This window comes from Aphanomyces astaci (genome assembly GCF_000520075.1).
Source record: "Aphanomyces astaci strain APO3 unplaced genomic scaffold supercont1.20, whole genome shotgun sequence".
In the NCBI taxonomy this organism is placed as follows: Eukaryota; Oomycota; class Saprolegniomycetes; order Saprolegniales; family Verrucalvaceae; genus Aphanomyces; species Aphanomyces astaci.
The window spans coordinates 738763-754988 of record NW_009798283.1 but is presented as its reverse complement, the minus strand read 5'-3'; the positions used below and the strand labels follow the sequence as shown (position 1 = coordinate 754988).

The 16226-nt window shown below is 51.0% G+C and overlaps 6 protein-coding genes and 1 non-coding gene across 8 annotated transcripts in view; 3 read left to right on the top strand and 4 right to left on the bottom strand.

The window, feature by feature from the left end:
* The window catches only part of H257_08876 (hypothetical protein), a gene marked incomplete at its 5' end in the record, with an annotated part of 2470 nt that extends 1324 nt beyond the window's left edge, over positions 1 to 1146 (top strand). Inside the window, 4 exons of the mRNA XM_009834946.1 lie at positions 106 to 147; positions 253 to 331; positions 408 to 574; positions 682 to 1146. Coding sequence (XP_009833248.1) covers positions 106 to 147; positions 253 to 331; positions 408 to 574; positions 682 to 1041 — 648 coding nt within the window. The 3' untranslated portion in view covers positions 1042 to 1146. The remainder of the gene's footprint in view (positions 1 to 105; positions 148 to 252; positions 332 to 407; positions 575 to 681) is intronic.
* Positions 1147 to 1279: 133 nt separating this feature from the next.
* Positions 1280 to 1351, top strand: H257_08875. Its single transcript has one exon. It is a non-coding gene; the product is annotated as a tRNA-Gly (tRNA).
* A 200-nt stretch (positions 1352 to 1551) lies between these two features.
* On the bottom strand, positions 1552 to 5160 carry H257_08874. Of its 2 annotated transcripts, XM_009834944.1 has the most exons (7): positions 4443 to 5160; positions 4254 to 4353; positions 3983 to 4166; positions 3111 to 3419; positions 2533 to 2849; positions 2179 to 2429; positions 1552 to 1862 (listed from the first exon to the last, which is right to left on the bottom strand). In XM_009834944.1, the coding sequence occupies exons 1-7, from the start codon at positions 5132 to 5134 to the stop codon at positions 1637 to 1639; spliced, it is 2079 nt and encodes a 692-aa protein (XP_009833246.1). In that variant the 5' UTR covers positions 5135 to 5160; the 3' UTR covers positions 1552 to 1636. The 2 variants fall into 2 exon arrangements, with proteins under 2 accessions (XP_009833246.1, XP_009833247.1); XM_009834945.1 differs by having other exon boundaries at positions 2179 to 2849.
* A 206-nt stretch (positions 5161 to 5366) lies between these two features.
* H257_08873 (hypothetical protein) lies at positions 5367 to 7513 on the bottom strand. The gene is made up of 2 exons (XM_009834943.1): positions 7080 to 7513; positions 5367 to 7009 (listed from the first exon to the last, which is right to left on the bottom strand). Exons 1-2 carry the CDS (start codon positions 7500 to 7502, stop codon positions 5552 to 5554), a joined length of 1881 nt encoding a protein of 626 aa, XP_009833245.1. The 5' UTR covers positions 7503 to 7513; the 3' UTR covers positions 5367 to 5551.
* A 2713-nt stretch (positions 7514 to 10226) lies between these two features.
* On the bottom strand, positions 10227 to 11663 carry H257_08872 (hypothetical protein; the record flags this gene model as incomplete). Its single annotated transcript, XM_009834942.1, has 1 exon — positions 10227 to 11663. One exon carries the CDS (start codon positions 11661 to 11663, stop codon positions 10227 to 10229), a length of 1437 nt encoding a protein of 478 aa, XP_009833244.1.
* An 808-nt stretch (positions 11664 to 12471) lies between these two features.
* On the top strand, positions 12472 to 14006 carry H257_08871 (hypothetical protein). The gene has a single exon (XM_009834941.1). The coding sequence runs from the start codon at positions 12490 to 12492 to the stop codon at positions 13924 to 13926; it is 1437 nt and encodes a 478-aa protein (XP_009833243.1). The 5' UTR covers positions 12472 to 12489; the 3' UTR covers positions 13927 to 14006.
* Positions 14007 to 14901: 895 nt separating this feature from the next.
* On the bottom strand, positions 14902 to 16023 carry H257_08870 (hypothetical protein; the record flags this gene model as incomplete). The annotated part of the gene is made up of 2 exons (XM_009834940.1): positions 14902 to 15000; positions 15940 to 16023. The coding sequence occupies 2 exons, from the start codon at positions 16021 to 16023 to the stop codon at positions 14902 to 14904; spliced, it is 183 nt and encodes a 60-aa protein (XP_009833242.1).
* Between the last annotated feature and the right edge of the window lie 203 nt (positions 16024 to 16226).

Below are 16226 nucleotides of genomic sequence, written 5' to 3'. Positions count from 1 at the left end.
TACTATTAGTTGTGGATGTGTATCTACTACTACTACTAGTACTATTAGTTGGGGATGTGTATCTACTACTACTAGGTCTCAACTAAAGCAGTCGCATCTCCATAGTGGGAGCACGCATTAGCCACGATCCACTTGCTTCAGGATGAGGTAGGAGATAGTAGTACTAGTGATGTATGTTTGGATGTATTATTATTACGAATTAATATAATAACACATGATATATTACATGTATTCGGATTAATAAATGGATAGAGGAATGTCCTGCAAACCGAATTACACGGGGCGCTAAAGCGCACGGCGGCCGTGGAAAAGGACTTGCTCACATGTCAGTGTACGATGTCACTCTCTCTGTCGACGCAAGTACCTGTTCATCACGTTTAACGCATAGTTCTATTTTGTGGTGGTAGTTAAAGTATCAACGTTAGAACAGCAATGTCGAGACCTGCACGACCAACTTCGACTGCAGGAAATCGCTTGGAACGACGAACTGGCCAAGGCTCACCCCCCCCCCCCTACTCCCCCACAAGCGACGAGCTTTAAATCGTCCTCTAAAAACCTCGACATTCCCGTGGTGGTGCGTACTACTCATCCTTTTTTGAGTTGTCAAGAGTAATGAACCGAATTCACGACCATGCAATGTATGTACTAATATTTGGTCGTGTCACCTGTATGTACACATAGCCTCTTGCGATCACAATGACCAAGAAACCAATCAAAGTTCACGAGGACTGCCCAGAGACGATTTGGCCGGAGGAAGCTGTGCAGGATGAGTGGTGGATAGACGACGGCGGGAACTCGGACGAACGTGGTCCACCTGTCCCCAGGCCAGTCAACCTCCCCCCGCCCGTAGCCCCCCGAGAACCCCCCGCGTCGACCCCCCACTTCGGAGGTCGCCATCATAGGCAGCATCAACACATCTCGACCCATCGCCACATGCTGCTTGAGTACCTTCACAAAGCGGCATCATCCAAGCACCCACCACCCCGTCGTCTGAAAGATCAAGAACGCGGGTATGAGTCACTTGCTCCAGGTTCAAAGTAATGTCAGTACAGTACCCTCTACTAGTATACTACGTACTACTGTACCGTACGCAGTAATCAAAAGTGATGAGTGAGTGGAAGGTCAAATCTAACTACTTAAGTATACTACTGTAGACCTTCGCCCTCTGAACCCTATTATTGCTCGCTTCATGAGATAAACACATATAAATCAGCAAGATAATAATAAAAAAGCGCCGTTAGTCTATTGTCAAAGGGTATAGATTAACAAGTATTAACAAGCGCCGTTAGTCTAATGGTTAGGATTTCTCCCTTCCAAGGAGAAGGTCGGGGTTCAATTCCCCGACGGCGCAATCTTTTTTCTTGTCATTTCATCGTGTCGACCGCTGCTGCTGCCACGTCATACCTTGTTGCGTGCGTGCGCACCTCATCCATAAATACCCTTGATATCTTGCAACACTTTGTATATCGTCTGTTGAACCAGTCAATTCCGACTGTACGTTGGCAACCATGAGAGCGACCACGACGAGCTACGATAAATATATAATATTCCAAATTTAATACAGTACTACTATATATTATTCGATTCCATATAGTATCTATTTCAAAGCAGTGCTGTAGTAGTAGTATCAGGCGCTTCAGTCGAGGAGTTCGGCTTCGTTTTCATCAATCAACACGTCGGCGTGGGTGATCAGGTACTCGACCAACGACTGCATCATATCGTGCTCGGTCTCGTCGTCGTCCGTACCATTTCGAAACACAAACCGGCCAAACAGGCGCGCCAGCACCGCCGCCGTCAGTTTATTTTTGGCTTCATACACTGTCACATCGTTCCAGTGGAAAATCAAAAACGCCATCCGTTTGCTACAACATACGAATACGTTACTCAATAAATAAGTATATACCATACCCCCCCTCAAACAGAATCTTGTAGAAAACAATATATATATATATATATTATATATATACTACAATATAATATATACCAGGTAGTATATATATATAAATAACAAATATATATAAAACAATATATATATATATATATATAAATAACAAATAGTATATATATATATATAACCAAATAGTATATATATAGCAATATATATAAATATATATATATATAAATAACAAATATATATATATATATATATATATATGTATACTTTGGGACGTGGCTTACAATGGTGTGGGAGGCAAGGTCCTGAGTAAACTTTTCAAGTTTCGCATCAACTCGAACGGCGCCGTCGCACCTTCCGCCATCACATGCCGAAACGCGTGGTACATGTCGACAGGTACAATCGGGCCTTCTAATTGGCTGAGCCACAGCATCACCACCGCACCCGCCGTGACCACGTCCAGCTCGTCCTCCCATTCGTTGCGGGTAGGTTTGCGCTGCTCGATCGCGCACTGGTTCAAAAACGACGCCACACTCTGCCAGAAATATATATATATATGTGTCCGATCGAATAATATTAGTCATCACCACCGAGTGAGTGGTGATGGCTAACACAAGCAAAGATTTTTAGCTTTGTACCTGCAGACGACTTGGCGGCGGCACAGTTGTCGAGTAAAAGTGTTCGGTTTCAATACCTGGAAATGATTCAAAAATGTATTCAATCGCCAACACAATCGCTTTGGGCACGACATCGTGGGGTAAACTGAACACTGTCACAGCCGCCCTTGGCGATACATGGGCAAGTGCTGGCTGCGGGGTTCTTGGGGTCGTCGTCGACACCCCAGACGACGGGGTACTAGTAGTAGTCGTCGTAGTAGTACTAGTCATCGCTCCAAACCCTCCGAGGGCGGCTTTTTGTCGAATGTTGTTTTGCGTGATCAATGCTTTCAACGACCCTATATTCTCTCATGTACAATATCAGTTTTGAAAAATATATAAAACTTCTTCCACCATGCACGTTGTATATATATATATATATTTATATATACAAGAAAAACGATTTTTATTCGACGCATGCTCCCATATCCATGTACATATAAAAAATTGTATTTCTTGTATATATATATATATACAAGAAAAACGATTTTTTTCTTTTTCTTTTTTATTCGACGCATGCTCCCATATCCATGTATGTACATTACATATACAATCCCTACCTCCGCCGCCACTGGTATTGTGGTTTTGGTTGCAATTGGTATTGCTGCTGCTCCCACGTCGGCCGCCCACAGCTTCGGGCCGTGGACTGTTGACGCTGCGCGTGAGAAGCGAGTCCAGCATGGCTACCCATGTCACGGTGGATTGGGGGGAGTCCGACACCAAGCAGAACTCTCTCGTGGCTCTGGGTGTGGTTTTAGAGGCTGGTTTGTCCCTTTCATCTCCGCTAGAAACCAACCCGTCGACATCGTAGTCGCCCGTGGTGGCCGCAGTCGTCGACGGCAGGCGGCACGTGATGTCAAATCGACACCCTAATAATAACAAACATCACCACCATCATCTCCATCCACTAATTATTTAGTAGTTTTTTCGAATACTCCAAAAAGCACAAACATATGTATGAAACAAAAGTTATTTGAAAAGATTTTTTCTTAGGGCGGGTCTGGATGCCACGAAAAATGGCATAAAATGGCCGTTTTTGCAAGAAAAGTTGCAAAAATCGATGTATATATTATATATATATCATCGACGCGAGATGGTATCTTCCGTGGTGTTCGGATTGGCTCTTAAGTATATATTTTCAGCCAATCACCTCAAGTTCCAGTATTGAATAGTACTACTCGAGTAACTGTTACTTGTATTGCCACTAACCTCGACCAACGTTTCTCGACTTGGACATCTTCAAATTTAGAAGCTAGTTAGTCCAATATGACAAGAATGGCAACCCCCGTATATATATATATTATATATACACAAGACATGCCAAAACCAAATGAATCGACTAGTTTATAACAATGCGAAATACACTCTACGTTTATACGCGTATATATATGTATGTACTTAGTATATAGTAGTTAGTGGTGATATGCCATACCTTTGTACTTGGGGTGGCTTGGCTTGGAGATGCGCTGAATCGATCGCAGCGAAATGCACCCGAGTTCGTTCAACGGAATGGGCCCCCATCCGCTCTGCACCACGTCCGTGTAGTATCGCATCTCGTTAGGGTTCTTGAACAGCACAAAATACCGCGAATTCCACGCTTTGAGGCCTCGGAGACCCTACAGCAGCCAAGCATGACAACCAATCATGAGTGGCCAATCGTGGCAGCAGCAGCAGTCTGTCCACTCGCCAGTTGGCTGTCGTACCCGCCTTTGCTTTTGACGCAGCCAGCCTTCCAACAACACCCCCGAGCCAGGCACCCCAGGGATAGCACCTCCGAGCGCGCCTCGCCCAGGGCTTAAGGCGCTGTGTGGGTCGAAAAACAAACACGTTTTGTTAATATATGAAAGAGAAACACCTTTTGTTAATAGATGCATGTTGTTAAGTTTACGTACTGCAGGACGTTCAGTTGAAACGCATCGTCGGGCTCGTCTTCGGGCGTGGGGGCGAGCGGCGTGTCCGTAGACGACGCGCGTAATATCATGCGTGACGAGTGCCGCCGCTGGAGGACAGGACCAGCTGAAGATGCAACTGGGGCTGAATCGGGGGGGTGGTCGTCGTGGGGTTGGTTGGCAGCAGCTCCATTGAGGTGCTTTGACGATTTCGACCGAAACGGCGACAGGATCTTGGTCTTTTGCACGAGTTTGTGGAAGCCAGACACCGGTCGTGGTATATCTGGAAGTGATCCTGTTGCGGGTGGCGCTGTCAAGTCCAGTGCTGGTGGTGGTGGCGCTTTCTCGGTAATGGTGCCTGCTCGACTGGGTATGAAGGCAGATGCAGATGCACGCCGATGCATGGCCGAAGTGGACGACGATGCTGCCGACGCAATCGAAGATGCTTGCAGCGAAGACATGGACCCCGCTTGGTTGTTCGCGTAGTTGTCGTCGCCACCGCCGCCCTCGTCATCCGAGTCTGAATACCATCGCTTCGACGATGCGCGGCGGACGAGGCTAGGCGCAGCCGTCGTCGACACTGATGCGGTCGTGGGCTGGATCTTGGTCTTGTCCTCGTCGGACACATCCGACCCAAACGAAGCCCCACGAGGTCGAGCTGTCGTCGATGGCGCCGCCAGTTGGCGCAACGCCATGATTGTGGTCAAACACTCGTTCGAGATTTTGGGGTCTAGTATCCGGATCCGCATAAAGATCGGGCACTTGACTAACCGAATTGTATCCCATGTGGCCAAGGTATAATATATATATATTATATATATACTTCGAAGTATATATGTATGTATGTACATCTGCCAGAGAAGATAGACCTGCCCATCCCAACCAAGAGCCCATTCTTCCAATATGCCAGCAAAACAAAAACGCACGTCCGTCAAATGTCCATACATGTTGATTATATGCAAATGGATCCAGAGCTAGCTCTACCTATTAATAATACACTCGCCTCCCACCTATCATCTATGATATCTCCAGCTCTTTTCGGTCAGTCACCGGCATCCACCCGTCCATCGAAGGATGGCTATGATACCGGTGCTGCTTGTGGCCAAAACTCTCTACCACGAACTGTTGTCGTACCCGCCGCCGCCGCCGCCATTGCGGTCGCCGTAGCCTCCGGATCGGTCGCCATATCCGCCGCCGCGGCTTTCAAACCCACCGCCTCCTCGGCTAGGCGGCCCTCCGCCACCACCGCCTTCTTTTCGGAAATCACGGGCACCAAAGCGCGACGATCCGCCGCGTCCGCCACGGCCGCCGCGTCCACCGCCGCGCCCGCCGCCGCCGCCATACGACGCTAGTTGGGCCAACCACGGCGGGCACTCCTGGCCGTTCTCCTGCAGCAGCTCGTGCAATTCGCGCACAATATTGCGGTTCTTGTCGTTCACCATAGACAGCGCGTTTCCGACATTGCCGACGCGGCCCGTGCGCCCGATGCGATGCACATAGTCGTCAATGTTAGTCGGGAGGTCATAGTTGATCACTTGTGTGACGCCGCTAATGTCCAGCCCTCGCGCGGCCACGTCCGTGGCCACCAGCACGGGCGTGCGGCCGCTTCGGAACGACGCCAGCGCGGCTTCGCGCTCGCGCTGGGTCCGATCGCCGTGGATCGACGTCGCCGGGAACCCTTCATGGCACAGCATGTCTTCTAAAAAGTCAGCATTGCGCTTGGTTTCAACAAAGATAAGGATCAGGCCGTCTTGCACTTCGTTCAGGAACCGAATGAGGTAGTCTTCCTTGTCCTGCTGGTCCACCCACACAACTGTCTGCTTGACGTCCTTGGACGCCGCGCCGACGCGGCCCACCGTCAAAAAGATGTAATCGCGCAAAAAGTCCGACGCCAATCGCTGGATCTCGCGGGGAAACGTCGCCGAAAACATAAACGTCTGGCGTTCGCGCGTCATGTCTTCCTGCTCGACGATGCGCCGGATTTGAGGCTCAAACCCCATGTCCAACATGCGATCGGCTTCATCCAAGATGAGAAACTGGATGCCCGCGAGCGATACGCGGCCGCGCTCGATCAGGTCCACGAGGCGCCCGGGGGTGGCCACCAACAGGTCCACGCCGCGCTCCAAGTTGCGCAGCTGCTGGCCCACCTCGGCTCCGCCGTACACCACCACAGGCGCAATGCCGGTGCAGTAGCAGAACTTTTTGGCTTCGTCGTAAATTTGAGATGCCAGTTCACGCGTCGGCGCCAAGATCAGCGCCGATGGAAAGAACTTGCGGCGACGCCCGCCGGCAGAGTTTTCGTCGAGCGCTGCGGCCGGGCCGTTGCGGAGCATCGACGCCAACGTCGGGAAGAGGAACCCACCAGTCTTGCCCGAGCCGGTTTGGGCACATGCCATCATGTCGCGGCCGGCCAACCCGATCGGGATCGAGTACTTTTGCACGGGCGTCGGCTTGTTGTACATGCACAGCTTCAGGTTGCTGCACACTTCGGGGCCGAGCTCTTCTTCGTTGAACGACGAAATGGGCGGCGGCACGCCTTCCCCGCTCGTTTCCACGGGGATGTCGTCGTACTAAGAAAACGGAGGGGGTCCATTAGATATGTGCTCGATGGAGACATGAGATAGGAACAGGCGGACGTACGTTGTCAAAGTTGATACCGGACGATTGGCAGTCGCCAAACAACTCTTGTTCCGTGCGCGAGTTGGGGGTCATGTCGCCGTGGAATCCAAGGCGGTTCTTGCGAGGGGCGCCGTACCCACCGCCGCCGCGGCTGCCGCCGTACGACCCACGGTCGCCTCCATCGCGTCCACCATAGCCGCCACGCTCTTCGCGGCCACCGTATCCGCCGCCGGATTCAAAGCCCGACCAACGGGAGTTGCTCGCGGGCGGTTCGCGGGAATATCCTCCGCCACGTCCACCGTCACGGCCACCGTATCCACCGCGGTCACCGCCGCGTCTGTCTACCGAGCCTCGGTCGCTGCCGCGGTCACTGCCGCCGCCGTCTTGTTCATGGCCGCGCAAATGAGGCGGCACATAGCGTGATCGTGGTTGGTCTCCGTTCATGAAAAAAATAGTATGGTGTAAACTATGGCGTCGGGTGGTGGTTGGGAAGATACATGTTTTAAACGTCGCGTTCGGCACGTCCCAGAAGGAACGACGCCTCCGGGCATGTTTGAAACACGTTTGAAACCCGTTTGAAACAACTCCCCAGAAACCATTGGTTCCCCGACCCCGTCCCAGAATGTCGGTCACCGAAGATGATTCTGTCCATTTTCTTCGGATCAAAATCGCACGAAACGTCGCGACGAACCAGTGATGGGTAACGAACGGCCTCATGCTTTCAGCGAGTTGTGTCATGTTCATGGCCTTCCTCAAAGACTTAGGCCACGAACTTCTGGATATGACTTCAGTGTATCGCAGCGTGCGTGCCACGTGTGTCCAATACTGTAGTACTGTGTAACTTGACAGGGTGGAATCTTATCTTATTAATAATAGTAGCGGTTATATGCACAGGAATAATAGCGGTTTTTCATCAAGTTCTTCAGACACTAGTGACTACACTGGAAGGCCGTGGCCAATTCTGTGAGTGTTGGACTAATTGTATCGTAGAGGAGTCTGGTAGCGAGCGATGCTTGTAGCTCAAATACCAAGTACAATAATGTGGCACTTGTCGTTTCGAGTTTCCATTGATCCGTGGTGGTACTCTAGTACTTGTCATGGCGCATAGTTGGCAGTGGCTCAAAGAGGGCGAAGGCACCGGGGGGGGCATGTGTGGGGGCTTCGTTTTACACTTCGCAGGAATATACTGGCAGTTCCTTACTCACTTGCGATGCAAAGGCCACCGTAGTTTAACATTTTTGTCGACTTGAACATCCTTGACAAGGCCAGGCTTGTGGGAGCATAAATACACAGACAAGAGACTCGGCGGGGGGACACAAGGAACTGTCACGGGACAGCAACCATTTCCTCGCTGCGGCTTTAGTCCACGTGTCCTAACAGACCACCTGACAAAGCGATCGCTGTCGTCACGCTTCGAGGGTCGGGTGTCCGTGCAAAGGGCGCCGCGACACAGGGACAGTCGTGCAATCGACGATCGATGGCCTAAACAATTCGCGCACAGATCGGAAAGTCGGACTTGGCCATCCTAAAGCGTGTGACTTTCAAGTTGTGTTCAATAGCGTGGGTAGTTTAGTTCGTCGTGGGCGATGGATGGTCCGACACGGTGGTCCCGATGGCGCGGATCCAAACAGTCCAAATCGAGTGATCATAGCTTTGACCTTCGTTTTGGTAGGTCGGTCGTGTCGTCGACTGTCACACAACAAGTGCCCTGTCATTATTATTGTAGTTGACGACACAGTCAGTCTCGGAATATGACTAATACTACTACCGGCAGTAGTACACAACTGCCAGGTCCCTCGAGCTTGGCCTACACTCAAGTATGCTGTGTGGTTCATGACCAAGCCCACCGCTACCACGGCGCAATTGTCATCGACGAGGAAGGAATTTTGAACGGCAGTTGCAGTGTTCATCCCGTTCAAGCTAGAATCTGTCCAACAGCCAGAATCGCAGACAACTTACACTTATGTGATTCAATGACAAAAATGTGCGTGCTTGTGCGCACCTCGAACACGTATTTTCCTACCCCCAAGTCGTCTGGTTCGCCATTAAGTTGACCGCCGCGCAAACGAATACTATGAAGGCAACAACGCGTATGGACACCCCAATTACGACTACACCTACATAACTATGGTTCGCTGCCAGTTGTAGCCGTTATTGGGTGACCCCCCAGACGTCGCTGAAGGGGCCGGTGGCTCGCGAAGGGGTGACCCCCAGTGAAGTGGGAGTCAGTCAGAAATCCGGGCAGTACTCGAACGACAATGGCGCGCTGTTGTGGACTCATAGGCACGGTGGCCCTTCCCGCCCACAATGCCATCCATCCAGGGCTACTATTGTGCCAATTTTAGCTGGTTTGACACGCTAAACCAGACACCGACTCCTTTCAGGTAAACAGAGCTCCCCCGACGCCATCAGCACCAACGACATCAGTGCCACTCCAAGTGTCAATGAATTGCGTGCTTGCGGTTGTATGATGGCTCTAGGTCTGAAGCCAAGTTGCTGGAGTAGTTTAGTCCTCAAGTTGTATTCGACCAAGCCGGACGGCTCTGCACGAGAGGCCCCATGTGATCACCGACTCGGGGGGCTTGGATGGTTACGACGCGTGGATGGAGTGTGGAAGGCGACTGGTATCATCAAAGTCTTTTCCAACGTCATCAGCAGGCCCAGTTGGGGTTGGGCAACCCGAAGGGTCCAATCTTGTGTGGATATCGGCTCATAACGAACGAAAATGAAAAACACGCGTTCTTCTCAACTTGAAGTTACCACTTAACGTGTCAATTCTAGTCGCACAAGCTAATGTTCCGTCAAAAATCGACTGGGTTGAACGACCCAGCAACCAACAAACTCAACTCCCCGTCCTGTCAAACTTTATCGCTCAACGTTACTGTACCGTTGCACGACAGGTACAATACAGTAAGTACTAAGTATATTCCACGATGCTCATGGGTTCTGTTCCAGGCGTCACGAGTGTCCTTGGCTAGTACGCCCTATATATACTGTACTGTACTGGTACGTACTACTAGTCCTCGGAGGAGTAAAGTCATTTCTACACTCTAGACAGACGCACTACTACCGTAGTATGGACAATATAAAAGCTGATTATCGTTTGACCGGCGAGGGAACAAATAATTAAACACCACGACAACTACTGTGTTTGCAAGCATCGGTTGCTTAGCAGGTGGGGCGGCGGTTGTCGTTGAGCTTGCCGTCACGAAGGATCGTGCCAATGTTGACACGGCCGTGGCCGAAGCGGTTGTTAGGCCACGCAGTGTCCTTGACACCGCCGCAGTTGGGGGCACCCGGCAGGGTGCGGTTGTTGGTGAGGTACCACGTTTCGGGCTCGGTCGTGTTGAGTTCCTTCTGGTCCGTGGTGGCCGTCAAGTACTTGTACACAGCGTCGTAGCTCGCCGTGGGGTCGACACTCTTGATGATGGCAACCACGCCAGCGACGTGGGGAGCTGCCATGGACGTGCCGGCCAACTGCCGGTACGCCGTGTTGTTGGCAATGCCCACGGAAAGGGTGTAGAAGCCGGGGGCCGAAATGTCTGGCTTCAAGTATGCTTCGCCGTTGCCTGTTTGCGGACCCTTGGACGAAAAGTAGGCGATTTTGTCCTTTTCGTTGGTGAACGACCCGATGGCTCCAACACCAATGACCGTCTTGTATCCGCCAGGGCTACCCACCGTGCCACACGCAGGACCGCGGTTGCCGTTGGAAAACACTGGGATAATCCCCGCCGCCTTCCACGCCGCTACAGCCGTTTCCAACCAAGGGGTGTAAGTGGCCGAGCCCCACGAGTTGTTGACAACATGGGGGCCCTTCTTGCAGTCGGCGCCCGTGCCGTCTGGCTTAGTAGGGCACAGCATGTACTGCGCGCATTCCAAGAGACGATCAGTGGTTCCAGAGCCACCGAACAAACCCAAGCACGCAATCCACTGGGCACCGGGGGCTACGCCAATGCCTTTGGCACCGACCATCGTACCAATTGTGTGCGAGCCGTGCCCGGACGTGTCCCAAGGGAGTGTCGTCCGGTTGTACGGGTCAAACCAGCCCAATTCCGACCGCCAGTTGTGCTTGATGGCTTCGTGCGTGTGGAGGGCGCCCGAGTCAATGGAGCCCACAATGGCGCCCTTTCCGTTCGAGTACTTCCAGATTTCAGGGGCACCGATGGCTTCCACGCCCCACTCGTTGGTCGCCGTGCTTTCGGCATCAACCGACCCCTTCAACACTTCGGGGGTGGTGAAGTCGGCCGCGTTCAAGTCAATGTATTCGACCACAGTCGACGCCTCCAATGCGTCCAATGTGGCCTTGGTGGCCGACGGGAAGAGCACGGCGGCTCCGATGGGCAACGCCACGGCATCGGCAATGGACACGATGTTGGCCAAGGCAGCCAAGTTCTTCTTGGACGCTTCCTTCAAGAACGCATCCACAAACTCACGGGGTTCAGCGGCGAGGAGCGCCCCTTGTTCCAAGGCGGCAATGTCCAGAGCGAATTTGACAAGGAGACCCACTTCCGAAGCGGATTCCGTTTCAAAGTGGCGCTTGGCACGGATGGCGACATTGGCGGCCGACGCGATCGAGGCGAGGGCGAGGATCGAAGCTGCTTTCATATTGGGTGAAAACGTATACTGAGAGCGAGCGTCATGTTGCTATAGATTGAGAAGGTGTCGGTCGTGACTGGTATATTATTCCAGATGGGAGCTGAAACTTGCACCTGCAGCCCAATTGGCCGTCGCGACGCGAACAGGTAGGCTTTGCTGATTCGTCGGCCCACCACGGTTACAAAATGTTGCTGTACAGTGCAACTGTTGTTAGGGTTTGGGATAGCACAAATAGTGTTTGATTTGACATGTGAGTTTATTTCGTGCAAAACTCCAATACTATTAGTACAAGTAATTGCATCACGTGTTTACAGTATGTACGGGTACTGTACAGTACATGTCATTGAAACTGCATGGGCGATAAAGAGAGTTTTCGGTAGGCCATACTAGTATTGAATACGAGTACTACATCAGCATACCAGCGGCAATGTCACGAGTATTGTAGACACTCCGAGTAATGTTAGTGCAGTGCTTTGTTTCAGTTTTTACATACTTGAGGGGTATTTTGGAATCCAAAGGTACACTACTCCGGGGTACATAGATAGGTAGTACTGTACTAGCTAGTACTACTACTGTAGTACTGTAGGCACTACTACAGCTGTGCTTCGATGTAGTACTTCTGTCACTACTACTAGTAGTATCGGACATAACGAACGTTTGGCCCATGGCCACCATATGTCTAGACTCTGTTGCTGTAACCCTTGTAGAAGGGACTCATTGTAGTGGGCCGAATCATGACCCCTTGGAAAACCTACTGTACCCCACGACAATTCCTAGCACCCCAAATCCGACTCCATGAATCCTGTCATTCGACGTTTTTCTCCGTACGCCCGACATGAAAGCTACTTCTATCCTCGCCCTCGCCTCGACCGCGTCGGCCGCCAACGTCGCCATCCGCGCCAAGCGCCATTTTGAGACGGAATCTGCTTCGGAAGTGGGTCTGATTGCCAAGTTCCCCTTGGACATTGCTGCCCTGGAACAAGGGGCGCTCCTCGCCGCCGAACCCCGCGAGTTTGTGGATGCGTTCTTGAAGGAAGCGTCCAAGAAGAACTTGGCTGCCTTGGCCAACATCGTGTCCATTGCCGATGCCGTGGCGTTGCCCATCGGAGGTGCCGTCTACTTCCCGTCGGCCACCAAGGCCACATTGGACGCATTGGAGGCGTCGACTGTGGTCGAATACATTGACTTGAACGCGGCCGACTTCACCATCCCCGAAGTGTTGAAGGGGTCGGTTGATGCCGAAAGCACGGCGACCAACGAGTGGGGCGTGGAAGCCATCGGTGCCCCTGAAATCTGGAAGTACTCGACCGGCAAGGGCGCCATTGTGGGCTCCATTGACTCGGGCGCCCTCCACACGCACGAAGCCATCAAGCACAACTGGCGGTCGGAATTGGGCTGGTTCGACCCCTATGAGCGCTCGGCGCTGCCCCGCGACACGTCTGGCCACGGCTCGCATACGATCGGTACGATGGTTGGTGCCAACGGCATCGGCGTAGCCCCCGGCGCCCAATGGATTGCGTGCATCGGTCTGAACGGCTCCTCTGGTACTTCAGCCAAGCTGCTTGAATGTGCTCAGTTCATGCTGTGCCCCACCAAGCCGGACGGCACCGGCGCCGACTGCAAGAAGGGCCCCCACGTCGTCAACAACTCGTGGGGCTCGGCCTCGTACACCCCTTGGTTTGAAGACGCCGTGGCTGCGTGGAAGGCTGCGGGTATTGTCCCCATCTTCGCCAACGGCAACAGCGGCACGCTCTGCGCCACCGTGGGCAGCCCCGGCGGGTACAAGACGGTCATTGGCGTTGGAGCCATCGGCTCGTTCACCAACGAAAAGGACAAACTCGCCTACTTCTCGTCCAAGGGCCCGCAAACCAAGAACGGCGCTGAGTACTTCAAGCCTGACGTGTCCGCCCCTGGTTTCTTTACGCGGTCGGTGGGCATTGCCAACAACACGGCGTACGCCCAATACGCCGGCACGTCCATGGCGGCTCCCCACGTCGCTGGCGTGGTTGCCATCATCAAGAGTGTCGACCCCACGGCGAGCTACGATGCTGTGTACAAGTACTTGACCGCCACCACGGACCAAAAGGAACTCAACACGACCGAGCCCGAAACGTGGTACCTCTCCAACAACCGCACCCTGCCGGGCGCCCCCAACTGCGGCGGCCTCAAGGACTCGGAGTGGCCTAACAACCGCTTCGGCCACGGCCGTGTCAACATTGGCACGATCCTTCGCGACGGCAAGCTCAACGACAACCGCCGCCCCACCTGCTAAATGTATTCCAAGGCCTTTCATTAACGTTACCCATAACGTTACCGTAGAGTAACTTGTGATAAGTATTGTCTTTTGTCCAAGTACGTTCATTCATTACCCACGCACTGTCAAGTGACTTCATGCTTAACGTTACTAGTATTTCTGTATTCCCCATGTACCTATACTCAAGATTTTTCAGTTTTGCGGAAGTACGTTTTGGGGATTCCCCCCCATCTAAGTTCTGTCATCCAACCTACCATGTATGAAACCAACCAAGGCTGGAGAAAGAATAGTTTCACTGTCAACCAATCCAATAACTTGACCGCCCATGTCCGTAACTATTAATAGTGTAAGCTACACTATTGGCGAAACTTCATTTGGAGGGGTCCAACCGATGAATAGTGTAGCCTTCAGGTAACATTATATATAGGATAAATGAATAGTGTAGCCTATATTATTGTAATACACATATTAGTGAAGGCAAAAATGACCTCAAATCCACACAACTTTCTCTAATAATTTTGACCAACGATTGTTTTAAGTTGCATTTACTACTTACTACCTCTGTCCCGGTTTTATTGCTCCAAACGGCATTTTTGAGAAACGAACACAATGTTTTCTGAGAAGTATAGAGTATGCGGTATGTTTCAAAAGAGCAGAACTCGGCGAATTCAATTGAAATCAAATTGAGGTAAAATACATCCAATCAAATACGAGAGAGCAATCAGAAGACTCCATACTGTGGCTCATATAATTGAAATAACCACGCTCAATAAAAACAAAGTACGGATAAAAGGAACGACATCCGTACATACAAGCCTCAAATAACGTTAGTATTTTCACCGTAACTTCGCCAATATTACTCCAATTTTGATTGGCGCTATCGATTGGCCAATTTCAGGCCAAGGTCGCTTGCCCTTGTCGATTGAAGCAGATACTGGCGTTGTCAACGCCAGTATGGAATTGCTAAGTGAGTGTGACTTGTCTACAGTCATCTTAGAATTGGCGAGCGAAGTGGCGAAGAACTTGGAAATGAGCGATGTCTGCACGGAGCTTGAGCGTCTGGATATCGTGGAAGATTCCGATGATGAAGAACTTGACATACCAGTGGTACCGGTACCATCGGTACTTAGATTAAACATTTGAAATAAATGTACTTGATTTTTGTATGCGAAATACAGTGTTTTTTTCTTCAATCCACTGTTGCACGTTTGGAGCAATTAAAATGGAACTTCAAGAATCTCGTTTGGAGCAATAAAACCGGGACAGAGGTAGTACATGTGTGCGTTGCTTCAGTTTCAACGCGTACCGGTAGACTATTTGGTGCATTTTGCGTTGACACTGAGGATATATATCAGCTACCAAGTGGAGACTTCACCAAATAAGCTATATTTCCATTAATTGACCGCTCACACGACGGGTGATATGGGTATGGTCGAATTGGATTGGTTATAATTCAAAGTTCTCAGAAATATATAACAAATCTATTTCTTTCATGGTACCGTGTAGTTTAGGTCCTTTTAGACAGGTGATATTTCACAACCAGTCGACATTCGAGATCATATTAATCCTTACAGGTATAGCGTATTTAGAGTTTAAATATAGCACTCGACCTATACAAACACGTACTACGTAGTACGTTCAAAATGAGCAATTTTATTCATCTTGCGTATCAATATCGTCCGACAGGTGGATTGTATCATCCACAGCACAACCAGCAATGAGCTGCGACAACATTTCCTTATCTACTTCGTCTGACTCAACACCACCAACATCAACTACTGGTTGTATCAATCTACACTTTCCAAAGCCATTGAGGATGATCGACTGGGGCAAATCGTTCCACACTTGCGTGATCCATTGCACGATGGTAGTCCGTGATGGCGCCACCAACTTGAATGTAGTTTGTTGGCTCTTATTCGTTCTCACTTGACGTCGAATCATTTCGATCCAGTACTTCCGTAGCCTCGACTTCATTGGTCGTATCCACGCAACATCAGCAGGCTGACATATCCAGGTAAAGCGCGGTGGCACCTTCTCCAGCACAACGTTGAGTTCTTCAGCGCATGCAACGACCTCGTCCGTAAAATGAGCGGAAAAGTCGTCCCACAGGAGCATGACCTTCTTCGTCGCGCGATCCGGCCGCTCCGCAAAGTGGTACTTGAGGAACGCCACTGAAATTGACGAATTCCACCATGCCGCGGGGTTGCCGTACAGTCGACACTGAAACCGATCCTGCAGCGGCTCAACTTGCTTCCACACGGTCTTTCCAAAGCCTTGTCGCACCTTCAGATTATCTTGCACAACAGCCTTGATCTTCG